This window comes from Ranitomeya imitator, chromosome 5, assembly GCF_032444005.1.
Source record: "Ranitomeya imitator isolate aRanImi1 chromosome 5, aRanImi1.pri, whole genome shotgun sequence".
In the NCBI taxonomy this organism is placed as follows: Eukaryota; Metazoa; Chordata; class Amphibia; order Anura; family Dendrobatidae; genus Ranitomeya; species Ranitomeya imitator.
The window spans coordinates 339537795-339565125 of NC_091286.1; the positions used below are offsets into that span (position 1 = coordinate 339537795).

General features: G+C 43.4%; 1 protein-coding gene across 4 annotated transcripts in view; it reads left to right on the forward strand.

Annotated features, from left to right (window-relative positions):
* The window catches only part of SNX14 (sorting nexin 14), a 115084-nt gene that overhangs the window by 70111 nt on the left and 17642 nt on the right, over positions 1-27331 (forward strand). For all 4 annotated transcript variants that reach the window (XM_069726417.1, XM_069726415.1, XM_069726416.1 and 1 more), the window contains 8 exons: positions 196-296; positions 15775-15886; positions 16188-16228; positions 16306-16425; positions 16510-16633; positions 18798-18962; positions 24944-25039; positions 27174-27265. In XM_069726417.1, coding sequence (XP_069582518.1) covers positions 196-296; positions 15775-15886; positions 16188-16228; positions 16306-16425; positions 16510-16633; positions 18798-18962; positions 24944-25039; positions 27174-27265 — 851 coding nt within the window. The remainder of the gene's footprint in view (positions 1-195; positions 297-15774; positions 15887-16187; positions 16229-16305; positions 16426-16509; positions 16634-18797; positions 18963-24943; positions 25040-27173; positions 27266-27331) is intronic.

A 27331-nucleotide genomic window follows, 5' to 3' on the forward strand; every position in this document is an offset into this window, starting at 1 on the left:
ACATTTTTCAGAGCTTTGGGAAGGCGTCTATAAGAACAAAAGGCTCTGCGTATATATAGGATCGATGTAGGGTATAGCTTTTCCTTTTATAGGAGTAGCAGGTGTCAACATTGCCATCTACATAGGAGCACTGTAAGATTTAATTGCACTAGGTGCCCCACTGCCTTTATTTTATGCCACGTTCTTCATATTTAGGCACTTTTCCAGATGCCCAGCTTCCATCAAAAAGAATTATTGGTCCTAAAAACTATGAGTTTCTAAAATCCAAAAGAGAAGAATTTCAGGAATATTTACAGGTAAAAAACGTTTTCTTTTGAATTTATAATATATTAAGTTATTGGCTTGCACAAAAAATATTGTGTATAGACAGAATTTATTGTCCCGCAGAGATGGCCTAATAATTCACTGATTACCTGTTTTGTTTTTTTGTTCATTTTTAAAAAACCCGATCAGTATAGCCAAACTGTGTTATTTTTTTTTATTTTTTTGGGGGGGCAATGTATTTAAAGGGAATCTGTCAGCAAGATTTCAGAACTCAAACTATTAATATGTGTGTATAGCTCTTTAAGAGACAAGTTCGGCAATTCCTTTACATGGCCAGTCAGTTCTTACATTACTGAAAAATCAGTGTTTTAAGTGATATGCAAATAAGGCAGTAGGTCTGAATCTTCTGTCACTCCAGCTCTATTTCCCCCCAAGTGCCACCTCCTCCCACTTCTTGACTAACAGTCTTTGTGCTGTGAGACTTAAGGCAAAGTAGCCTCGAGTCTAGCAGGAAGCGGCGGTACTCAGTGGGGAACAGAGCTGGAGTGACAAAGGTCTAAAGGTACCGTTACACTGAATGACTTACCAACGATCACGACCAGCGATACGACCTGGCCGTGATCATTGGTAAGTCGTTGTGTGGTCGCCGGGGAACTGTCACACAGACAGCTCTCTCCAGCGACCAACGATCAGGGGAACGACTTAGGCATCATTGAAACTGTCTTCAACGATGCCGAAGTCCCCGGGTAACCAGGATAAATATTGGGTTACTAAGCGCAGGGCCGCGCTTAGTAGCCCGATATTTACCCTGGTTACCATTGTAAAAGTAAAAAAAAACAAAAAAAACAGTACATACTCACATTCCGATATCTGTCACGTCCCCCGACGTCCACTGTGTCAGCACCGGCCGGCCGTAAAGCACAGCACAGCGGTGATGTCATGACGTCACCGCTGTGCTGTGCTTTATGGCCGGCCAGCGCTGACCCAGTCAGTGCGGGAAGCTGACGCCCGGGGACGTGACAGACATCGGAATGTGAGTATGTACTGGTTTTTTTTTAACTTTTGCAATGGTAACCAAGGTAAATATCTGTTTACTAAGCGCGGCACTGCGCTTAGTAACCCGATATTTACCCTGGTTACCAGTGAACACATCGCTGGATCGGCGTCACACACACCGATTCAGCGATGACAGCGGGTGATCAGTGACCAAAAAAAGGTCCTGATCATTCCCTAGCGACCAACGGTCTCCCAGCAGGGGCCTGATCGTTGGTCGCTGTCACGCATAACGATTTCGTTAACGATATCGTTGCTACGTCACAAAAAGCAATGATATCGTCAACGAAATCGTTGTGTGAAGGTACCTTAACCCCTTAACGACCACTGATACGCCTTTTAACGGCGGCAGTTAAGGGTACTTAAACCACAGCGCCGTTAATTAACGGCGCTGTGGAAAAAGAAAATAGCGCCCCCCAGAGTCCGATTTTCTCCGGGGTCTCAGCTGCCGGGGGTAGCCGAGACCCCAGAGAACATGATTCAGGGGGGTTTTTTACCGACCCCGCTTTTGCGATCGCCGGTAATTAACCGTTTACCGGCGATCGCAAAAAAAAAAAAACGCGATTTCCCTTTTAATTTCTGTCCTCCGATGTGATCGCCCATCAGAGGACAGAGAAATGGGGTCCCAGATAGCCCCCCAATACTCACCTGTCTCCCCCGGTGCTCCTCGTGGCTCCCGATGGGCGCCGCCATCTTTTTCCGGCAACCGGGAGGATCTTTGGGGTCTCGGCTGCCGGGGGTAGCCGAGACTCCAAAGAACATGATCAGGGTCGGTTATACCATCGCCGGTAATTAACTGTTTACCGGCAATCGCAAAAAAAAAAAAAGTGGTGTATAATTCTCTGTCCTCTGATGTGATCGCACATCAGAGGACAGAGAAATAGGGGGATTCGGGGACCCTATTATACTTACCGGTGTCCCTGGGTCCTCCTGGGTCCTCTCTTGCCCGCCGGCGTCGTCTTTGGGAAACAAAATGGCGGGCGCACGCGCAGTGCACCCGCCATCTGTCGCCATCTGCCGGCCGGCAGGAGAAAGCAGTTGGGGCTAAAATCAGGGTTAGGGCTAGGGTTAGGGCTAAATTTAGGGTTAGGGTTGGGGCTAATTATAGGGTTAGGGTTGGGGCTATATATAGGGTTAGGCTTCTTTCACACTTGCGTCGTTACGGGGCCGTCGCAATGCGTCGGCCCGACATACCGATGCACGTTGTGAAAATTGTGCACAATGTGGGCAGCGGATGCAGTTTTTCAACGCATCCGCTGCCCAATCTATGTCCTGGGGAGGAGGGGGCGGATTTACGGCCACGCATGCGCGGTCGGAAATGGCGGACGCGACAACCAAAAAAACGTTACATTGAACGATTTTTTGTGCCGACGGTCCGCCAAAACACAACTGATCCAGTGCACGTCGCGATCCGTCGGCAATACAAGTCTATGGGCAAAAAACGCATCCTGCGGGCACATTTGCAGGATCCGTTTTTTGTCCAAAACGACGGATTGCGACAGATGCCAAACGACGCAAGTGTGAAAGTAGCCTTAGGGCTAGGGTCAGGGTTGAGGCTAAAGTTAGGGCTAGGGTTAGGGTTGGAGCTAAAGTTAGGGTTAGAGTTGGGATTAGGGTTAGGATTTGGATTAGGGTTGGCATTAGGGTTACGCTTGGGATTAGGGATAGGTTTGGGATTAGGGTTAAGGATAGGTTTGGGATTAGGGGTGTATTGGGATTAGGTAAAAATCATGTACGTAACCACATATTCTTTATGATTAAAATCAACGGCAAACCATGCCACCAACCGTGACCAACCAAAAAAACCAAAACAAAAACAAGTGTTCAACCCAATTAAAAACTATGGGTAATACTAGTAGTCCCTGGATAGGAGCCTAGATGCGCCCTACCTGCCAGCGGAGGTTGGCACCCTAGGGGGGAACGTTTTGGCGCCCCCGCTCCACGATGACTAGCCCTAGGGGCCCTGATAAACCCTGCAGACTCTAATGAGACCCTCTACCCACAGACTAAAGGATCTCTATCGCTAGACAAGAAAAAACTAACCTAGGGAACAACTACCACCCAGAATAAACATAAAAACAATATGAACACATAACAGGCAATAACCGGTGTCATGGATAGTAACTCTCAGCAGAATATGGTAACCACTCAAATAGTTGGTATCAAATATAAATTCTCGCTATAAACGGGGTTATATACATCCCCAAGGATTATATCTCTAGTGCCTTGGACCCTTACAATCAGGGGTCTATTTGGACCTTCAAGAAAACACACTTGGTGATTCAGACACCGGGTATACGGAGCGCCATAAGCAGTGATAACAGGGTACAGACCATACTCGTATAACACGAGTTTGATATGAAGGTCATACACCTACCACAATTTGTTTCACTGCAAGTACACCCGATACTCCATCTGTCTATACACACCGGTGATGATACCTCATATCTTAAAGCCTTAAGACGTGGAAACCATTGATACTCATCTGCATTTCAAGGAGTACTGTACACCATCTGCTTTTCCACTGTTAGCGCCTCAACGCGTTTCGCCTACTCAGGCTCATCAGGAGGCCTGATGTACTGATGATCTGTGTCACAAAAAATATACGGTAGCTCAATGCCGACTGATACACACCTCCTTTTATATCTCCCGCATACAGTGCCGTGCATTTGCGCCTCCCATCCATTTCCTGCGGCGTGTGACGTGTACCAGTGTCATGCCCGGCGCCACACTTTGGAGCGCATGCACACGCTGGAACGCTCAATTTCCATCCACCATGCATCACAACGGCACATATCGCTGACCGCTTCCGGTTTGCTAAGGAGCTGCTTCCTGTCTGTCGCTTTCTCAAGCGCTCACCGAGTCTATGCAGACGGTTGCTAGGCCACCATGCAAATACTGACATCGCAGTCACGATCCATCCTACCAACCATGGCTCCGCCCCCTTACTTAATGCTTACACGCAAGATACAAACTACAGAGCATCCTGCCTGGATCCCATTAGCGAGCCAAAACTTGCACAGAAATCAAGTGCTCCATATTTGTTGTCACATACCCCCATAGAGATCGATATCCATATAGTGAGAGTTATACAAAAGCGCTGCATACATTAAGATACTCCCCTATTCTTGCACTTAAAATGAGGGGCTTTTTCTCAGCCGCTATGCTTTAGATACATATAGCCATATGGTGTAAACTAAATGCACATGCATGGAGAAACACACAAAAGGAGGAGAAACGATGTTATTAATATACCATATAAATATATGTGCTTCCTGAATACTAGGAAGTCATTTAGCATAGTCCATGAACCCATAGTACTGTAAACTCATAAAAGGAGAAAAACGCACATCAGACAAGACAACGTATGGCTACAGGAAACAGGCATATGACACCTGTTCATTAATTCCGCGTGGTTCCCGGGATTCCATTCTAAATATCCATTCGCATTCACGACGTAGGATCAATCTGTCCATATAACCCCCCCTAGGGTTTGCCTTGACTACCTCAATGATAGTAAACCTAATTCCTGTGGTATCCTCACTATGGTATCTCCGCATGTGTTTGGCCAGTGGGGTATCCCTATTATTTCTGATGTCTCCCATATGTTCCCCCACTCTCCTCCTGAACTCCCTTTTTGTTTTTCCCACATAATCTTTTGGGCATGAGCAGGAGGCCAAGTACACTACACCCATAGTCTTACAGTTTGAAAACTCTCGTTGATAAAACATTTTCCCTGTGGCGGAGCTCTGAAACTGCTTACCAGGTTTCATCCACTTACAGAGGCTACAGTCGCCACACCTGAAGAATCCACATGGTCTCCTGTCAAGCTATGTACCACTGATCCTAGGTCTTAGATACTGGCTATGTACCAGCATATCTCGAATCGACCTACCCCTCCTGAATGTAGTATTTGGCCGTTCGCCCACTGTCTCCTTCAGATCCGGGTCAAATTTTAAGACGTCCCAATGTTTTGCGAAAATCCGTCTTACATCCTCATGTCGCGCATCAAAGGTGCCAATGACCCTCACCTCCGCCCCAGAGTCATCCTTAGTCCGTTTCTGTAGCAGACTCTGACGATCCACTTTTTTAGCGACATTAAACGCTTTGTCTATGACATATCTCGGGTAGCCCTTTTCTTGAAACCTATTAGACATGTCTGCTGACTGACTTTTGAACATGTCGAAGCTGGAACAATTCCTCCTCAACCTAAGAAACTGTCCCTTAGGGATCCCTCTCTTCAGAGGAGCCGGATGGTGACTATGCCAGTGCAGTAGACTATTCTTACTTGTCGGTTTACGGTATATACTGGTAGACACACCTCCATGTGCCTCGCTCTTGATCTTAATGTCTAGAAATGCCAATTCTGCCTCATTAATCTCTGATGTGAATTTAAGACCTATGTCATTGATATTAAGGACTCGGAGGAACTCATAAAACTCCTCTTTCTTACCCGTCCACACTACCAGCACATCATCAATATACCTATACCACATAGATATATAGTCATGCCACCACTCCTCCTCGCCTCCAAACACAACGGTCTCCTCCCACCAGCCCAGGAACAAGTTTGCATACGATGGGGCACAGGGACACCCCATCGCGGTGCCCCTGAGCTGGTGGAAGTGTTTACCATCGAAGGTGAATGCATTGTGGGTCAGCACATATTCTAATAATGACAAAACAAAGTCATTGTGCTTATTGCAGGTCACCGATCTCTGTTGTAGAAAATATTTTACACCCTGTATCCCTGCTCCATGCGGGATGCTGCTGTACAGTGCCTCTATATCAATAGAGGCTAACCACGCATTTTGACCCAAGCAGACCCCTTCAAGTTTGAGTAATAAGTCTGACGTGTCTCTCAGGTAGGAGGGGATCGAGAGAACAAATGGCCGGAGAATCTGATCTAAATAAAGTCCACAGTTCTGTGTAAGGGAGTCCACCCCAGAGACTATAGGCCGTCCCTTCAATGGGTGGAGACCCTTATGGACTTTAGGGAGTACATAAAATGTAGCTATAAGGGGGAATTCAGGTAGCATAAAGTCAAACTCACTTCGTGAAATTAGACCCTGAGACAACGCTAACTCTAGTATGGCCCTCAATTCTTCCTTAAAGGTACCCAATGGATTCATGGTAAGAGGCTCATATGTTGTATTATCCCCTAAAATTGAGGTACAGATTGCCCGGTATTCAGGGTGGTTTATAATGACCAGATTTCCCCCTTTATCCGAGGGTTTTATAACGATCTGGTCATTCTTCCTGAGAGTATCCAATGCTCGCCGTTCATTCTCCGAGAGATTGTCCTCGGTTTGCCAATCTATCCTTTTCAACTTTTTGAGGTCCCTCTCAACCAATAGTGAGAATAGATCGATACTGCTCATTTCCCCCTGTGGTGGCATTCTCCCACTCTTATTTTTTAAGGAGGTAAACGGACCTCTACCCTCCTCCGGGGGCCTGAATGAGGAGGATTTTGAAGGGTACGAGGCACTCCGGGGACTGCTACAAGAAAATGACAGGACCCCGGAGGAGGGTAGAGGTCCGTTTACCTCCTTAAAAAATAAGAGTGGGAGAATGCCACCACAGGGGGAAATGAGCAGTATCGATCTATTCTCACTATTGGTTGAGAGGGACCTCAAAAAGTTGAAAAGGATAGATTGGCAAACCGAGGACAATCTCTCGGAGAATGAACGGCGAGCATTGGATACTCTCAGGAAGAATGACCAGATTGTTATAAAACCCTCGGATAAAGGGGGAAATCTGGTCATTATGAACCACCCTGAATACCGGGCAATCTGTACCTCAATTTTAGGGGATAATACAACATATGAGCCTCTTACCATGAATCCATTGGGTACCTTTAAGGAAGAATTGAGGGCCATACTAGAGTTAGCGTTGTCTCAGGGTCTAATTTCACGAAGTGAGTTTGACTTTATGCTACCTGAATTCCCCCTTATAGCTACATTTTATGTACTCCCTAAAGTCCATAAGGGTCTCCACCCATTGAAGGGACGGCCTATAGTCTCTGGGGTGGACTCCCTTACACAGAACTGTGGACTTTATTTAGATCAGATTCTCCGGCCATTTGTTCTCTCGATCCCCTCCTACCTGAGAGACACGTCAGACTTATTACTCAAACTTGAAGGGGTCTGCTTGGGTCAAAATGCGTGGTTAGCCTCTATTGATATAGAGGCACTGTACAGCAGCATCCCGCATGGAGCAGGGATACAGGGTGTAAAATATTTTCTACAACAGAGATCGGTGACCTGCAATAAGCACAATGACTTTGTTTTGTCATTATTAGAATATGTGCTGACCCACAATGCATTCACCTTCGATGGTAAACACTTCCACCAGCTCAGGGGCACCGCGATGGGGTGTCCCTGTGCCCCATCGTATGCAAACTTGTTCCTGGGCTGGTGGGAGGAGACCGTTGTGTTTGGAGGCGAGGAGGAGTGGTGGCATGACTATATATCTATGTGGTATAGGTATATTGATGATGTGCTGGTAGTGTGGACGGGTAAGAAAGAGGAGTTTTATGAGTTCCTCCGAGTCCTTAATATCAATGACATAGGTCTTAAATTCACATCAGAGATTAATGAGGCAGAATTGGCATTTCTAGACATTAAGATCAAGAGCGAGGCACATGGAGGTGTGTCTACCAGTATATACCGTAAACCGACAAGTAAGAATAGTCTACTGCACTGGCATAGTCACCATCCGGCTCCTCTGAAGAGAGGGATCCTTAAGGGACAGTTTCTTAGGTTGAGGAGGAATTGTTCCAGCTTCGACATGTTCAAAAGTCAGTCAGCAGACATGTCTAATAGGTTTCAAGAAAAGGGCTACCCGAGATATGTCATAGACAAAGCGTTTAATGTCGCTAAAAAAGTGGATCGTCAGAGTCTGCTACAGAAACGGACTAAGGATGACTCTGGGGCGGAGGTGAGGGTCATTGGCACCTTTGATGCGCGACATGAGGATGTAAGACGGATTTTCGCAAAACATTGGGACGTCTTAAAATTTGACCCGGATCTGAAGGAGACAGTGGGCGAACGGCCAAATACTACATTCAGGAGGGGTAGGTCGATTCGAGATATGCTGGTACATAGCCAGTATCTAAGACCTAGAATCAGTGGTACATGGCTTGACAGGAGACCATGTGGATTCTTCAGGTGTGGCGACTGTAGCCTCTGTAAGTGGATGAAACCTGGTAAGCAGTTTCAGAGCTCCGCCACAGGGAAAATGTTTTATCAACGAGAGTTTTCAAACTGTAAGACTATGGGTGTAGTGTACTTGGCCTCCTGCTCCTGCCCAAAAGATTATGTGGGCAAAACAAAAAGGGAGTTCAGGAGGAGAGTGGGGGAACATATGGGAGACATCAGAAATAATAGGGATACCCCACTGGCCAAACACATGCGGAGATACCATAGTGAGGATACCACAGGAATTAGGTTTACTATCATTGAGGTAGTCAAGGCAAACCCTAGGGGGGGTTATATGGACAGATTGATCCTACGTCGTGAATGCGAATGGATATTTAGAATGGAATCCCGGGAACCACGCGGAATTAATGAACAGGTGTCATATGCCTGTTTCCTGTAGCCATACGTTGTCTTGTCTGATGTGCGTTTTTCTCCTTTTATGAGTTTACAGTACTATGGGTTCATGGACTATGCTAAATGACTTCCTAGTATTCAGGAAGCACATATATTTATATGGTATATTAATAACATCGTTTCTCCTCCTTTTGTGTGTTTCTCCATGCATGTGCATTTAGTTTACACCATATGGCTATATGTATCTAAAGCATAGCGGCTGAGAAAAAGCCCCTCATTTTAAGTGCAAGAATAGGGGAGTATCTTAATGTATGCAGCGCTTTTGTATAACTCTCACTATATGGATATCGATCTCTATGGGGGTATGTGACAACAAATATGGAGCACCTGATTTCTGTGCAAGTTTTGGCTCGCTAATGGGATCCAGGCAGGATGCTCTGTAGTTTGTATCTTGCGTGTAAGCATTAAGAAAGGGGGCGGAGCCATGGTTGGTAGGATGGATCGTGACTGCGATGTCAGTATTTGCATGGTGGCCTAGCAACCGTCTGCATAGACTCGGTGAGCGCTTGAGAAAGCGACAGACAGGAAGCAGCTCCTTAGCAAACCGGAAGCGGTCAGCGATATGTGCCTTTGTGATGCATGGTGGATGGAAATTGAGCGTTCCAGCGTGCGCATGCGCTCCAAAGTGCGGCGCCGGGCATGACACTGGTACACGTCACACGCCGCAGGAAATGGATGGGAGGCGCAAATGCACGGCACTGTATGCGGGAGATATAAAAGGAGGTGTGTATCAGTCGGCATTGAGCTATATTTTTTGTGACACAGATCATCAGTACATCAGGCCTCCTGATGAGCCTGAGTAGGCGAAACGCGTTGAGGCGCTAACAGTGGAAAGGCAGATGGTGTACAGTACTCCTTGAAATGCAGATGAGTATCAATGGTTTCCACGTCTTAAGGCTTTAAGATATGAGGTATCATCACCGGTGTGTATAGACAGATGGAGTATCGGGTGTACTTGCAGTGAAACAAATTGTGGTAGGTGTATGACCTTCATATCAAACTCGTGTTATACGAGTATGGTCTGTACCCTGTTATCACTGCTTATGGCGCTCCGTATACCCGGTGTCTGAATCACCAAGTGTGTTTTCTTGAAGGTCCAAATAGACCCCTGATTGTAAGGGTCCAAGGCACTAGAGATATAATCCTTGGGGATGTATATAACCCCGTTTATAGCGAGAATTTATATTTGATACCAACTATTTGAGTGGTTACCATATTCTGCTGAGAGTTACTATCCATGACACCGGTTATTGCCTGTTATGTGTTCATATTGTTTTTATGTTTATTCTGGGTGGTAGTTGTTCCCTAGGTTAGTTTTTTCTTGTCTAGCGATAGAGATCCTTTAGTCTGTGGGTAGAGGGTCTCATTAGAGTCTGCAGGGTTTATCAGGGCCCCTAGGGCTAGTCATCGTGGAGCGGGGGCGCCAAAACGTTCCCCCCTAGGGTGCCAACCTCCGCTGGCAGGTAGGGCGCATCTAGGCTCCTATCCAGGAACTACTAGTATTACCCATAGTTTTTAATTGGGTTGAACACTTGTTTTTGTTTTGGTTTTTTTGGTTAATCACGGTTGGTGGCATGGTTTGCCGTTGATTTTAATAATAAAGAATATGTGGTTACGTACATGATTTTTACCTTTGGAAACCCTGTATAAATTATCTAAATCTTTATATTTCTGTGTATTGGGATTAGGGTTAGGTTTGAGGTTAGGTTTGAGATTAGGATTAGGGGTGTGTTGGATTTAGGGTTTTGATTAGGGTTAGGGTTGACATTAGGGTTGTTTTGGGGTAAGGGTTGTGATTATCGTTAGGGTTGTTATTAGGATTATGGATCGGGTTGGGATTAGGGTTAGGGGTGTGTTGGGGTTAGGGTTGGAGTTAGAATTGGGGGGTTTCCACTGTTTATGTACATCAGGGGTCTCCAAACACAACAGCCAATTTTGCGCTCAAAAAGTCAAATGGTGCTCCCTCCCTTCTGAGCTCAGCCGTGCGCCCAAACAGTGGGTTACTCCCACATATGGGGCATCAGCGTACTGGGGATAAATTGGACAACAGCTTTTGGGGTCCAATTTCTCCTGTTACCCTTGTAAAAATAAAAACTTGGGGGCTACAAAATCTTTTTTGTGGAAAAAAAAAATATTTTTTATTTTCACGACTTATAAACTTCTGTGAAGCACTTGGGCATTCAAAGTTCTCACCACACATCTAGATAAGTTCCCTGGGGGGTCTAGTTTCCAAAATGGGGTCACTTGTGGGGGGTTACTACTGTTTAGGTACATCAGGGGCTCTGCAAACGCAACATAACACCCACAGACCATTCTATCTAAGTCTGCATTCCAAAACGGCGCTCCTTCTTTTCTGAGCTCTGCCGTGCGCCCAAACAGTGGTTTACCCCCACATATTGGGTATCGACGTATTCAGGAGAAATTGCACAACAACTTTTGTGGTCTAATTTCTCCTGTTGCCCTTGTGAAAATAAGAATTTGTGGGCGAAAAGATCATTTTTGTGTAAACAAATGCGATTTTTTATTTTCACGGCTCTACGTTATAAACTTCTGTGAAGCACTTGGGGGTTCAAAGTGCTCACCACACATCTAGATAAGTTCCTTAAGGGGTCTAGTTTCCAAAATGGTGTCACTTGTGGGGGGTTTCCACTGTTTAGGCACATCAGGGGCTCTCTAAACGTGACATGGCGTCCGATCTCAATTCCAGCCAATTCTGCATTGAAAAAGTCAAACGGCGCTCCTTCACTTCCAAGCTCTGCGGTGCGCCCAAAAAGTGGTTTACCCCCACATATGGGGTATTGGCGTGTTCAGGATAAATTGTATAACAAAATTCATGGTTACATTTCTGTTTTTACACATGTGAAAATAAAAAAAAATGGTTCTGAATTAAAATGTTTGCAAAAAAAAGTTAAATGTTCATTTTTTCCTTCCACATTGTTTCAGTTCCTGTGAAGCACGTAAAGGGTTAATAAACTTCTTGAATGTGGTTTTGAGCACCTTAAGGGGTGCAGTTTTTAGAATGGTGTCACACTTCATTATTTTCTATCATATAGACCCCTCAAAATGACTTCAAATGTGATGTGGTCCCTAGAAAAAAATGGTGTTGTAAAAATGAGAAATTGCTGGTCAGCTTTTAACCCTTATAATTCCCTAACAAAAAAAAAATTTGTTTCCAAAATTGTGCTGATGTAAAGTAGACATGTGGGAAATGTTATTTATTAACTATTTTTCATGACATATCTCTCTGAAGTTTGAAAATTGCAAAATTTTAAAAATTTTCGCCATATTTCCATTTTTTTCATAAATAATCGCAAGTAATATCGAAGAAATGTTACCACTATCATGAAGTACAATATGTCACAAAAAAACAATCTCAGAATCAGCGGGATCCGTTAAAGCGTTCCAGAGTTATAACCTCATAAAGGGACAGTGGTCAGAATTGTAAAAATTGGCTCGGTCATTAAGTACCAAATTGGCTCTGTCACTAAGGGGTTAACATTTACAAATGGTTCTTTTGCCTCATTTGCATATCTATTCAATAGCTGATTTCCCAAAACAGAGGAATTGACTGACCATGTAGGGACTTTGGTATACTTGTCTTTAAAAGCGCTACATGCACATAGAAATATTTTGGGGGTGAAATCCTGCTGACAGATTACCTTTAACTCCTTAACGTCCAATGATGGGCAGAGTCCATCATTGGACGTTTGATGCAGGCTCCGGTGATGAGCCCGCACCGTTTCTGGCACATGACAGTTTCTGGCACATGACAGATGATCTGATCAGCTGACATGTTCCCCTAACAGCTGCTGGTGGAATCTCGATCTACCCGCGGCTGTTAACATGCACGCACAGGAAGCGCGTCATTTACCTCCTCCCATTGGCACCCGTGTCATATGACCTCGGGTCGCCTTGACAACCCGTGGTCAGCAAGGCTAGGAAACCCCTGTGGTTGTTATAGTTGGATAGCTACAAGCGCCGCCCAACAGCAGCTGGATGATCGCAGCTTCTAGTCTCCCAAGTAAAAGAGAAATGTTTTTAAAAAAAGAAAAATATAGAAAAATTCAAATCACCCCCTTTCACCCCATTCAAAATAAAACAACAAATAATATCAAATATACACATATTTGGTATTTCCGCTTTCAGAATCGCCCGATCTATCGATATAATAATATGAATCCAATCGGTAAGCAGCGTATCGAGAAAAAAAATCGAAACACCAGAATTACATTTTTTTTTATAACATTGCAATAAAATGCAAAAAAGGTGATCAAAAGATCGTATACACCAAAGTGTTATCAATAAAAATGTCAGATCGTCGCACAAAACATAAGCCCTATTCCGGCCCCAAATCCCCAAAAATGGAGACGCCACGGGTCTCGAAAAATGGCAACATTGAGAATGGAGAAACATAATGGCAAGTCAGTTTTAGCATTTAGTGAACATGGTAAAAAAAAATCCAAAAAACAATTGTGGAATTGCACTTTGGTAAATATGGTAAAATCAATGTTGTTGTTCAAAAGTACAACTCGTCCCGCAAAAAACAAGCCCTCACATGGACATATTGACAGAAAAATAAAAAAAGTTATGGCCGTGGAAAGAAAGAAGGGGAGCAAAAAAATGGAAACGGAAATACCTCTGGTCTTTAAGGGGTTAAATAAAACAAAAAAAAAAGCCAACTTTATGGAGAATTTGTAAAACCAAAGTTAATCATAAAGTTAAAAAGACTGTTTTCAGGATTTTATACCCCAAACTGAGGACATGCATACAAAGGTGCCTTAAAGGAACCTGTCACCCCCAAAATGGAAGATGAGCTAAGCCCACCAGCATCAGGGGCTTATCTACAGCATTCTGTAATGCTGTAGATAAGCCCCCGATGTATCCTGAAAGATGAGAAAAAGAGGTTAGATTATACTCACCCAGGGGCGGGCGGTCCTGTTCTGGTACGATGGACGTCGCGGTCCGGTCCAGTGCCTCCTATCTTCATCAGATGACGTCCTCTTCTTGTCTTCACGCTGCGGCTCCGGCGCAGGTGTACTTTGTCTGCCCTGTTGAGGGCAGAGCAAAGTACTGCAGTGCGCAAGGCCTCTGACCTTTCCCGGTGCCTGCGCACTGCAGTACTTTGCTCTGCCCTCAACAGGGCAGACAAAGTACACCTGCGCCGGAGCCGCAGCGTGAAGACAAGAAGAGGACGTCATCGTAAGAAGATGGGAGGCCCCGGACCGCGACGTCCATCGTATCGTGACCGCCCCTGGGTGAGTATAATCTAACCTCTTTTTCTCATCTTTCAGGATACATCGGGGGCTTATCTACAGCAGTCTGTAATGCTGTAGATAAGCCCCTGATGCCGGTGGGCTTAGCTCATCTTCGATTTTGGGGGTGACAGGTTCCCTTTAATGCTGAGTAAATCCTCACCTTGTAGAAATCCGTAGTTGAAATTGTATGTAATGAGTTGTATGTGCAGTGGGCGGGCGGACACTACACTTCCAGATCTCCGGCGTTTCTCTCTATCCCCACCCGCTCTCTGCCAACTGTCTCTGACAGATCACTCATGTTTCAGTTCTGGTTCTGTCAGACAGGAAGCAGGTATTGGGCAGGGAGAAGCCAGAGAAGCAGGAGCAGTAAAGGTATGTGCACACGATGCAGATTTAGTGCAGAACTGCAGCAGATTTTTCTGCAGCAGAAACGCTGCAGATCTGCACTGTGATTTACAGTACAATGTAAATCAATGTGAAAAAAAAGCTGTGCACATGGTGCAGAAAAATCTGCGCAGAAACACTGCAGATTTCAAAGAAGTGCATGTCACTTCTTTTGTGCAGTTCTGCAGCGTTTCTGCACCCTCCATAATAGAAATCCATTGGTAAAAAACGCATCAAAAACGCACAAAAAACGCACCTGCGGATTCTGCCAGGAGATGCAGATTTAGTGCAGATTTTATGCAGAAAATTCTGCACCAAATCTGCATCGTGTGCACACAGCCTTAGTGTAGTGTCCGCCCGCCCGCTGCACTTTAATGTTACTAGAATAAAATTTCAACTATGCATCTAGAAAAAAGACGACTGAGGGGCGATCTAATAACCATGTATAAGTATATAAGGGGACAATACAAATATCTCGCTGAGGATCTGTTTATACCAAGGAAGGTGACGGGCACAAGGGGGCATTCTTTGCGTCTGGAGGAGAGAAGGTTTTTCCACCAACATAGAAGAGGATTCTTTACTGTTAGGGCAGTGAGAATCTGGAATTGCTTGCCTGAGGAGGTGGTGATGGCGAACTCAGTCGAGGGGTTCAAGAGAGGCCTGGATGTCTTCCTGGAGCAGAACAATATTGTATCATACAATTATTAGGTTCTGTAGAAGGACGTAGATCTGGGTATTTATTATGATGGAATATAGGCTGAACTGGGTGGACAAATGTCTTTTTTCGGCCTTACTAACTATGTTACTATGTTTCTATTTCTCTAAAACCGCAAAACAGATTTCTACAAGAAAGGTGTGGATTTACTCAGCATTACAGCACCTTTTATATACATATCATTAGTTTGGAGCATAAAATCCAGATGACAGGTTCTCTTTAAGCACGATATCGCTATTGATTAGAATAGTTTTATGAAATTGTTAGCAGCATTACTGTGTAATGGTAAGAATTAGCTCTTCCAGCATCAAAGCAAAGAGAAAGTCCTTGTATTTTTACAGACTCTGTTTGTGTCTTCTTCACCGGCCATTCTCTGTGATTATCATGGGGAGCTGCATGGGGCAGGGGAAATATCACATTACATACCAGCCTCACAAATCTGTCGATATAATTGCTCATTTTGTGATTTATTTATTTTTTTTTGTTACAGAAACTGCTGCAGCACCCAGAGCTGAGTAATAGCCAATTGTTGGCCGATTTTTTGTCACCTAACAGTTTGGAAACCCAGTTTCATGATAAAATCCTTCCAGATGTCAATCTTGGTATGCCATGTTGAGTTTTCAGCAGCTTGTACTGTAATAAGAAGTGATCGAGTCCGAATAGTGATGATCTTATTAATACAATTATTATTTATCTGTGATTATAGAACACATTATTGTATTATTTTTTGCAATTTGGCCCCAGTGCTTTAGAGATGTTTCACCTTCTCACCAGTGTGGTGGGCCAGCTGCCAAAGAACATATTTCACTGAAAGGAACATGATATTTGAGACCTTGTAAATATTTTGTGTGAGTGTTACTATAACAGTGTGAATATTTCTTGTCTTTGTGTTCTAACTTGCAGGCAAAATGTTCAAGTCTGTGCCAGGCAAATTAATTAAAGAGGTGAATTCATACTTATTATGTAGATATATGAGCCTGATCTTATGTTCCAAAGTTTAGAACATGTCTTTGCCTTGCAGAAAGGCCAACATTTGGAGCCCTTCATCATGAATTTCATCAACTCTTGTGAATCTCCAAAGCCTAAACCCAGCAGACCCGAACTAACAATACTCAGTCCTACATCCGAAAATGACAAAAAGGTTTGGCTGCAGTCAGTAATATTGTCTACATGTAATGGGTGATATTTTGACTTTTTGTTGATTTAATGCTTATTTCAAATGTAGCTGTTCAATGATTTGTACAAGAACAATGCCAACCGCTCGGAGAACATAGAGAGAAAACATAACCTGAATTGCTTCATGGAGGTTATGACTGTGGAAGGAGTTTATGACTATCTCATGTATATAGGTAAGTAGGGAGAAATGCGATCCTAACAGACAATATTTTCTTCTGTCATTTTCATTACTAGAAGTACAGTCCGACAGCTGCAGTATGAATTCCTTTAATAGGGCAGCATAATTATATAACAGATCCATTTTATAGGTCGTCAGATCCACAAGGTATAGTGTTAAACGAAAAGATCGTGGCTCCTGCTGGCGCTTCTAGAGGGCACCTACTGTATCCTGTTTATTACTACCATACAAATATGTAAAAAAAATAATAATAAGAACTTTGTCCCAGTTTAAAGAGAAAAATCAACTATTAAACAACCTGTTCCTGCCGGGGCAATTTTTTTACGTTTTCGTTTTTTTTCTTTTCCTTTTTCCAAAAGCCATAACCTTTTTTATTTTTACATCCTCGTAAATGGATTTTTTTTTTATTTTATTTTGCGGGACGAGTTGTACTTTTGAATGACACCATCCTTTTTATCACACAATGTACTGGAAAACGTGAAAAAAATTCCAAGTGTGGTGAAATTGCAAAAAACAAAACCCTGCAGTTTGACATTTTTTTTTGTGATTTTATTTTTATGGAATTTGTTGTTCAGGGAAAATGGCGTAGCATCAAGTTTCTCCAGTTCAGTATGATTATGGAGATACTGAATTTGTCCAGTTTGTTTTTACTATTATTATTATTATTTTAGTAGTTGAAAAAAAAAATTGGAATTGGTTACAAAAAAAAAATTTCTTCATTTTCTGAAGCCCGTAATGTTTTCATTTTTGGCTAATGGAGCTGGTTGAAGGCTTGTTTTTTTTCTTTTTTTTTTTTTTTTCAAGGCAAGAAGATTTATCTTATTTATTTTATCGATCCCATTTTTGGGATAGGTATATCCTTTTTTATATATATGTTTAAAAAAAATACAGCATTTTGGCCATTTTCGCAGTTTTAATTTTTTTTTTCTCTGATATCATCTGTTTTTACCTTTTTTTTTAATGGGTGGAAATGTTTTTTTTTTCCTTTGTGTTAGTCTCCACAGGGGACTTGTACTGTACCCAGTAATACTAGTAAAAATCATTGCCGTTTTTGAAGCCCAGCCACAGGCTAGTTTTCAATGTGATGTCAGACACGTGGCGGGATTAGCAGATCCATGATTGCCATAGCAATTCCTCAATGGTCTCTGATTTCGACAGGTAGGGGGATGTTGAAAAGGGGTTAAAAATAAAAAGAAAAGTATTTATGGATGTGTTTACTTCTTTTAGAACCTTTGATCCATAGACCTGTTTTTCAGTGGAATCGCTGCCATCTTGTTGACGGCAACGCTTCTCATTGATACCTCTACGTGTCTCATGTTTCTAATGCAGGAAGCGCTCTGCTGCCGTGTATATAGTGTTACTACTTTACTAGAGGAGTTTTCCCTGCCTCTCCGCAGCACTTCTCTGTCCATGGCTGTGCTACTGCTCTGATTGTTGTGAGATCAGTCAGAGTGGGGTACACACCGGTGTGACAGTCCTGGACAGAGAAGCGCTGCTGAGAGGCAGGGAAACTCCTCTAGTAGTAAAGTTAGTACACTGTCTGTAGCGATAGTATGTAATGTATATGTCAAGCCATGGCCGTGAAGATGATCTCTGCTCTAAGCAAGGTCACGCTGCTTAGGGCAGATAGATCACTTCTATGCTGTGGAATGACATGATAGTCGGGTTTGCATACCATGCTTGTGCCCTTTGCAAATGCCTTTACTTAGCATTTTTTTTATTATATTTAGAAATGTTTTTATGTGTAACAGCAAATTAAAATAATAAAATTTGTATTTTTTTTTTAAATTATAACAAAAAAAGCAAAACTGTCCCAAGCATCAAATAAAAGAGCACACTCCCTGTTTGGCTTCCCCATGAAGTAGATGTTTTCCAGGAGGTTGTGCATACTGGAAAACCTTACCGGGCAAGATGTCAAAGACATTTTCTCATACTCCATTCACACTGTATTTACATACGGCTTGTCATAAAAAAAAAAAATTAAACTGTATTGGAAATCATTGTGTTTCAAAATCAATGTATCAAAGTAAGAAGATTTTATAAGTATATGGGAAATATATTACTGTCTGTACCTGTATAAATTCAGAGAGAATACACTTAACACCTTTCATCAGTTATTAATTCTGTATTTTTCATGCTTTATTACGAATTACGTGCAGGGCGTGTTGTCTTCCACATTTCTGATTGGCTACATCACCTTCTAATGGGAGGGCGAATCCTTTTAAAAAACACCCTAGAGACCTACACAGACCACTACCTACAATGTAAACTGGAGCAGCTTAGTCAAGAGCATCGACTGGTTTCACTTATTACACTTCTCAGAGGTATGGGCGCTACAATCTTTTCCTTGTCAATTTGCATGAATATTTTGTGTTTTATTACCTAGTTTCCCACATTAGTTATATTTACATATCTCCAGGAAGGGTTTAAGTATATTCAGATTTTAGATATAGGAGTAATAGTATGGCTCTATAGCGATTTTCAACCAATAAAAATGATCCTTTTTTTTTTTTTTTTTTATTAAAAAAAAAAGAGATCTGATGCACCAGTAATGAGAAATCTAGTGTATGAGCCATATTTAAATAATGGTGGAAGTGCACTGAGGGCTTGTCACTGCACTTGGAAGAAATGGTCCAAGCGCTTCTAATGCACTTCCAGCCTGATTTGCACATGGCTTCTTTGCTAGCTTTATCATGATTGGCAAATCGAATGTTTTCATTAAAGATCGCATTTTTATTGGGGAAAAGCCACATTTCTTTTCTCTGTGCCCTATGAAGGCACCACGGAGAGGGGATCTGCCCATCAAGGACAGGAAACCTACAGATAAAAAGACGGTACCTCTCTCCCGCATAAGTTGGTTTCCTGTCCTTGATAGGGAACCTACAGTCGACGCAAGCATCATACCTGAGGATCTTCGTGGGATGCCAGGCCTGGCCAGGTCGATCCAGGCAGCGGGGGTTCCCTGCCTCAGCTGGCGCGGTATCCTGAGGCGCCACCGCTGGGCCTTTAGGGTGTGCGGGGAGAGGCAGCAGAGAAGAGGATTGCCGCATGCTGCCTCTCCCAGAATATTCTCCAGAGAACGCAAAGACCAGTGAGTGGACAAGGCTCCAGGGTAGAGCAGCTTCCTCCCGAAGTGGAGGCACTCGGCTCCGACGCCGGCTGGCAAGCCACCGCTACTTCCGTTGCCAGGCCAGACTGATCCAGGCAGCGGGGGTTCCCTGTTTCAGCTGGCGCGATATCCTGAGGCGCCACCGCTGGGGTCAGCGGGCCTTTAGGGTGTGCGGGGAGAGGTGACGGAGAAAAGGAGGTATGGTGGAGAAGGCTGTCGCACTTCAGCTGACGTCAGAGCAGGACGCTGGGGCATAAGGTCGCCTTGCATTCCATGGTAGAAAGTGTGGAACGAGACAGGCAACAGACTGGTTTCCTGGATCTCGTGGGGCACAGGAGAGAAAATCGACAGCAATGCGGCATTCCTGATGGGACGCCGCTTCCCTTCATGATGGGCTCTCGGCGTTACCAGCGCCCACTTTTTTAGCAGGTATGGAGCCAGCACAGGTAAAGGCATGGTGGAATGTTGTGTTGATGGACTCATGCCTTTGTTCCAAAGCTGTGCCTAGAGCCTCATGTGCGGGGTATGTTTTCACATATACACAGCTAGGCCTTGGACCTCTAGTCTATAATAAGGCCATGTGTCCAGGCTACATCTCATGATTTGACAGTTAGTTGCATGTCTTGTCTGCGCGGAGCCTTATGATTGGACTTCAGAGTGACTTTTTGGTTCGATAAACAGGTATTTCACTTTTCTTTGCAACTTAACTACTCTATGCCTTAGGAGGACACATAGTGTTAATGGAGCACTTTGTCTCCTGGAAGACTGCCCTTCAGCTGCTGCTCATTAATTTGCTCCTTCGGGTGGGGTCAGTCTGACAAATGAGATGTACTATTCAGAGTGGGGGCTTATCCGGATCTCTGAGAAATTGCTTGTAACTGTGGGCCTGTTTGGCATCTTCAAGCATGGCTGTACCTCTAGGCATCATATTGAGCGCTCTGTGTTTCATATTGAATCATAGTGCCTTTATGCATTATATTGAGTGCCTCTGTGCATCATATTTCATCATAGTGCCTCTATGCATTATATATGGTGCCTCTGTGCATTATATTGCATCATAGTGCATCAAAGTGCCTCTATGCATTAGATTGCATGCCGCTGTGCATCATATTGCGCCATAATACCTCTGCATTATATGGAGTGTCTATGTGCATCATATTGGCTCTATGCATTACATTGCGTGCCTCTGTATCATATTGCATCATAATGCTTCTATGCATTACATTGCGTGCCTCTGTGTATCATATTGCATCATAATACCTCTATGCATTATATTGCATCACATATATATATATATATATATATATATATATATATATATATATATATATATTGCATTATATTGCATCATAGTGCCTCTATGCATTATATTGCGTGCCTCTGTGCATCACATTGCATCATAGTGCATCTGCATTATATTGCGTGCCTCTGCATCATATTGCATCATAATACCTCTATGCATTATAGTGAGTGCATCATATTGCATCATAGTGCCTCTGTGCATCATGTTGTATTATAGTGCTTCATATTGCATCATAGTGCCTCTGTGCATCATATTGCATCATAGTGCTTTTTTGCTTCATATTGCATCAGAGCTTCATAGCGGCTCTATGCATCAAATTGTATGCTTATGCGCATCTTATTGCATCATATTGCTTCAGTGCCCCTGTGCCTCAGGGGGTATCATTAGTGTGTCATAGTGCCTCTGTGCTTCATAGTACTTTGGGCTTGGTACCTTTTTTCGCCTCTGGCTGTGGGCCTCTGGGTTAGACCTTCTAACTTGTGCCTTGTTGTGTGGCTGCACATTGTATTGTCGGCCTACCACTTCACATTTTTGTCTTGGGCCCCAACTCGGGCTTGTAGAGTCCTAGTGGTTTTGTACCCAGATCCAACTTCTGTTGCTTCATTCTTTACAACAGGGCTTAGCCAAACAAACAGCTATGCTTGAATTGGCTTAGTAAATTGGCAGTTCTTCCGTGTAAAACAGATCTCTCAAGTGAGCTACTACCTTGAGTGCTAAAGGCAGGTCTCTTTCATAGCTTTAAAAGGTGACATATGTCTTTTTTTTTTTGGTTCATCCTATAAAAGGAAATTCTACTGTCCTGGGAGCAGAAAATACCACGAGGTGGAAGGAAAGAATCCTTCCTGACTCCACATACGGCAATCAGACTAGTTTCCTTGATCAACATCCGGTAGACAGATTCTCGTCCCCTAAGTCCTTTGTATTATGGTTACCAGGGACGGCATCACTGCCTTGGTACCTTGTAGTGAATCAGCAGCACTGAGCCAAGTGGCAGAGGATCCCATACTCTCTGCTCTTAGGGCTCCAAAGATAAATGAAACTGTATCCAGGACTCTTACAATTGAGAATCCATAGTCCCACTGCCTCACAGTAGATAATCTACCTCAGTGGTTTGAAGGAACCTGTTTTTCTCTAGAGTAGAGTATGGTTACTCTCTCCATGGCTGTCTGGGTGTATAAATATCACTGACAAGATTGCCTTTTAGGATATGTATATGTGTGTAATATCAGTAAAATAGGAGTGATGATCCACGTTTCCCTTTCAGCGCTTCTGATGAGAAGCACAACACTGGTAATGTCAGGAGATATTACCTGCCAGACGACATATTCCTTAGTTTCAATAATATCCAACCCTTACATGGGGTTTAGACATTTAAGGATTCGGAATAGACGTGATCTCCTGGATGAGTAATGTGCGTACATCCCAATGCTCTGGCATTATCCATGTACTAACTGTTATTGGTTGATCTTCCCGCAGTCCAGGACCGGAGGCTAGTGCGCACGCGCGGTGTGAGCTTGCCCCTATGACGCAAGCAGACGCTGCGGTGCATGACTGGGTAAGCCAGTCTGAACAGGCACGCGTCGCTTCTCCAAGTCCCCTCCTCGTGGAAATATAGTACAGGTGGTCGGGGGCCAGTACTCTGAGCCCTAATATCTGGCAATGGTCAAAAGTCTGGTCACCCAGACTTCAGTGGTGCAACTCCTCAGAATATTAACCATAATATTGATTGTGAATGTTTCCAGGAGTTGAGAAGACCATATAGGAACCACCAAACTGCATGGGGGAAACCTGGAGGAACTTCTTTTCAGCTTCAGGTTCCAAGTTAGAAGAGGGGGTTTCCTATAACAGCCGTCTTAGAGTTTCTGCACAAGGTGTTGGAACAGGGGCTGCGCCACAAATACTTTAAAAATTCAAGTCCTGGCTTTATGGGCCCTGTACAATTTCGACCCGGCTGGGAATCGGGTTCATCAAAGCGTTGGCCAGGTCTAGACCGATCCCCTCTTGCTTTACTTCTCCTTGGGATTTAAACTTGGACCTTACAGCCCTATCCAAACCTCCTTTTGAACCCCTGTCAGAGGCTTCACTTGGAATCTGTCCCTTAAAACATCACTTGTAGTTCTCATAAGAGCTCGTAGGTTCAGTGACATTCACACATTGTCAAGCCATCCCTTGATTCACACAAAGCTTAGAGGATAGGGTTATTCTTAAGATTGACCCGGCCTAACTTCCAAAAGTGGCATCACGGTTTCTCAAGATCTCAGGAGATCTCCCTTTCTGCTTTTTGTCCCAATCTCAAAGATATTGAAGAAATCTTACATACACTAGACGTGGGGAAATGCCTAATCCAGTACCTAGCGACCAAAAGGGAGCGTAGGAAGCATAGGTTTCTCTTTGTGTGCTTTCAGAGTCCTCGAGAGGGGCGAAAAAGCTTCTAAGGGCACCCCGGCAAGATGGATAAAGGACGCCATCACCCTGGCATACTCCTCGCATGAAGCGGCCATCCCGGAGAAAAATTAAAAGCCCATTTATCAGGAGAGGTGACAGCCTCCTGGGCAGAAAAAGCCGGGGCCTTAATAGAACAGATATGTAGAGTTGCTACGTGATCTTCCCCCTCTTCGTTCTTTAATCATTATCGGCTGAATCTAGCCTCTTCTTCAGACCTTACCTTTGGGATTACGGTTCTGGAAGCGGTGGTTCCTCCCTAATGTACAATCTCTGCAAATCTCTCCGTGGTGCCGTCATGGGGGACAGAGAAAAATATAGTTACTTACCGATAACTGTATTTCTCTGGGCCCATGACGGCACCCGTACATTCCCTCTCTTCAGGTGTGGGTGTGCACACTAGTTAAAATTTTGCTAGTTCTTATGAAATCACGCGGTATCTCTGTTAAGACTTTGAGTAATGTCGAATATATATTTTTTTATTAACCTAAGTTCCCATCATGCTCTGTAAACAACTGATGCGGGAAAGTGGTACCGCCTTTTTATCTGTCGGTTTCCTGTCCTTGATGGGCGGATCCCTTCTCCGTGGTGCCGTCATGGGCTCAGAGAAATATCATGATCGGTAAGTAACTATATTTTTTCCATATGTGAAAATGTATTGACAGGTTCACTTTTATGAAGACCAATAAAAACATTTGCGTGCTAGACCTGCAAATACAGGATCGAAAACTCTGATTGCACATATTGCTTTTTAATAAATTAATTTATTTTGTTTTTAGAAGACCTTTGGGAAATATAAAAGTCAGTAGGGCGAAGTTAGAGGTTTCCGTAACTTCTTTATCAGGAGTACACCGCTTCCCTCCACACTTGGGGGACGATGTGCTCCTGCTTCAATGACTAGGAGCATCACTGGCCCCAAATTTTGTGTGCTTTGCCTTTGCAGGAGTGCCAGGCCAATTAGCCAGGCTGGACACAACTATCCGTCCAGCTTCAGAGCAGCGCTTACATTAACTATTGGAAAGGGCATGTAAGCACTGCTCTCCTTGCCAACGGGCAGGAAACAAATTAAAACTCCCTCTGTTCTTGAGGACATTGAGGATTTTTAACCCCTTCAAGACTTTGCCCTCTTTCGGTTTTGCGTTTTCGTTTTTTGCTCCCCTCCTTCCCAAGTACATTGCAATTTTAACTATTTATGCTGATGAGAATAACCCTTTAAGCATCAGCCCTTCTTTATGCCAACCTTCTTGCTATGTACCGATGATACTGTTTTTGCTATACATCCTTGATCGCCCTTGCCGTTCTCCTAAAGACGAGGCTTAAGCAAAGCTTCCCCTGGGTAAAGAATTAAAAATAGTACAATCGTTCAGTCGTATCGTATCAAATTTTTATCTCCTGATATTCACTGATGATCTATATTCACAGAGCATTACCGGTATTTGTTTTCTTTGTAGATGCTGTCTTCTGTGAAACTACCGAACCTAGAGCTGTTTCTGCAAAGCAGAAACGAGCAAAGCAGACATTTGAAGAAATGATGGCTTACATTCCAGGTTTGCGACATTTCATAGGAAATTTAAGCTTACTTAGACTATAGCACCAGCACCGTGTTTCCCTGACTCTTTTTTAATGCCAGTTTAAACGAATTGCTCCCTCTCCTACTCTTAGAACAGGCACTGATTTCATCTGGCGTCAGAGTTTCAGATAGTGCAGCGTGAAGCTATATGGTTAAATGGGCATCTAAGAAATGGAGAAAGATTCATTTTTCTTTAAGTTTAGGTTTGTGTAATGGCAATTATAGACATCAGTCAGAATTTGTATAGGAAAAATAACAGATAAGTCCTGGTCATTACGGACGTTATTCACTACTTTGTCAAGACCTTGTCATAACCCATGCTTGGCCCTGATAAAATAAAGAAAGCCTATACTCAGCACCTGTGGCGTCGGCACTTGCTCTACCCGGGGCTCCTGTGCTGTTATTGTGACACATGAGCCCGGCGTCCAATCAGCGCTGGCATCACTCTCCCCGCCATATGTCGAATTGAACATGAAGAGGGAGTCATCGATCAGCTGTCGCCCTGATGTTCTCTTCATGTTCAATCGCACAAAGGTGGAGACAATGGCGCCGGGTTCACGTGTCACAACAACCGCACAAGAGCCCCAGGATCGTGAGTGCAGACACTGCTGGAACTCTGCCAGCATGGGAGTGTAGTGGACAACCACTTTAAGGTCAAACTTGGTCACTAAGGGGTTAGGCAGACAATAGTTTGCTGGAGCCAATAATCATGACTAATTTCAAAACTACCGTAGTTGTCCTTAAATGTGAAAATTGGTCATTTTCGACAACTTTATTTTAAATGTGTCCCACTCTCACATCTGCCTTGAGGTTAGGGTAGGAGAGATCTGGTAAAGTTATGCTGAAATGGGAGTTTTGTTTTGTTGTATAAGTAACACCTTTACTACCTTGGGATTTTCTGCTTTTGTTTTTTTGCGCCCACCCTTCCCAGAGCCATAACTTATTTCTCTTGTCAATGTGGCCGTATGGGGGCTTGTTTTTTGCAGTACGAGTTGTACTTTCGAACGACACCATTGGTTTTACCATATAGTGTGCTGGAAAACAAGGGAAAAAATCCAAGTGCCGTGAAATTGCACTAAAAGTGCAAGTCCACAATTGTCTTTTTTTTTTTTTTTTTTTTTTAAACCTGTTTACTGAATGCTAAAACTGACCTGCCATTATTATTCTCCAGGTCATATCGAGTTTTAAGATAACAAATATGTATAGGTTCTAAAATAATGATAAAAAAAAAATTGTGCCATTTTCCGACACCTGTAACGTCTCCATTTCTCAGGATCTGGGGCTGGGTAAGGGCTAATTTTCTGCATGCCGAGCTGACTTTGTTCATTGATACCATTTTGGGGTAAATACAATATTTTTATCGCCTGTTATTGTATTTTATTGCAGTATTGCGGCAACTCTTGTGGAGTTTTGATTTGTTTTCTCGTTACAACATTTACCTATCTGATCCTTTTGATATATTGATAGATCAGGTGTTTCTGAATGCAGCGATACCAAATATGTGTATTTATTATTTTTTTTATTTTGAATGGCGTAAAAAGGGGTGATTTGAACTTTTATATATATATATATTTTTTTTTAATTCTAAAAACATTTTTTTGATTTGCTTTAGTAGTCTTGAATAGACTTAATCGCATGTGTCACACATAGCAGAATTCAGCCTTGCTATGTGTAGCAGAAATTATCATCTGCTATGAACGCCGGCAATGGGGCGGCCCTCATAGCAGATCTGCAATGACAACTATGGGAGTCTCCTGCAGACCCCCAGTTGTCATGCTAATCCATTGGCCTTTTGCGATCAAGTGACAGGGGCACCGATGGGCTGGGTTTGTGACGCACTTTCGGTAAATGTTAAATGCCTGTGTCAGAGATTGACAGCGGCATTTAGCATGTTAACAGAAGCAGGTGGATTACGATTCCTCCCATGGCTATTAGATCAGATCAGCTGTCGTGTCTGAAAAGAAGCGGACTCAGCGTTGGAGCCCACATCAAAGAGGGGGAGGTGACCTTTGACGTACGGACACGTCATAGGTCATAAAGGGGTTAAAAATATAAATATGTGTTGTTTCTTTGTCAACAACCAACAGTTTGTCCTTCATCCTGTACATTAGATTTAATAGGAAAATGTATCGGGGAAGAAGCGAAGTATGAAGGAATTCGATTATTATTCGATGGTTTACAGCAGCCTGTGCTCAACAAGCAGGTAATCGTGAATGCATGATGATTTTTGGTTCACACAGTTCGTCATCTTTCTCTCTGTAGAGGCAAC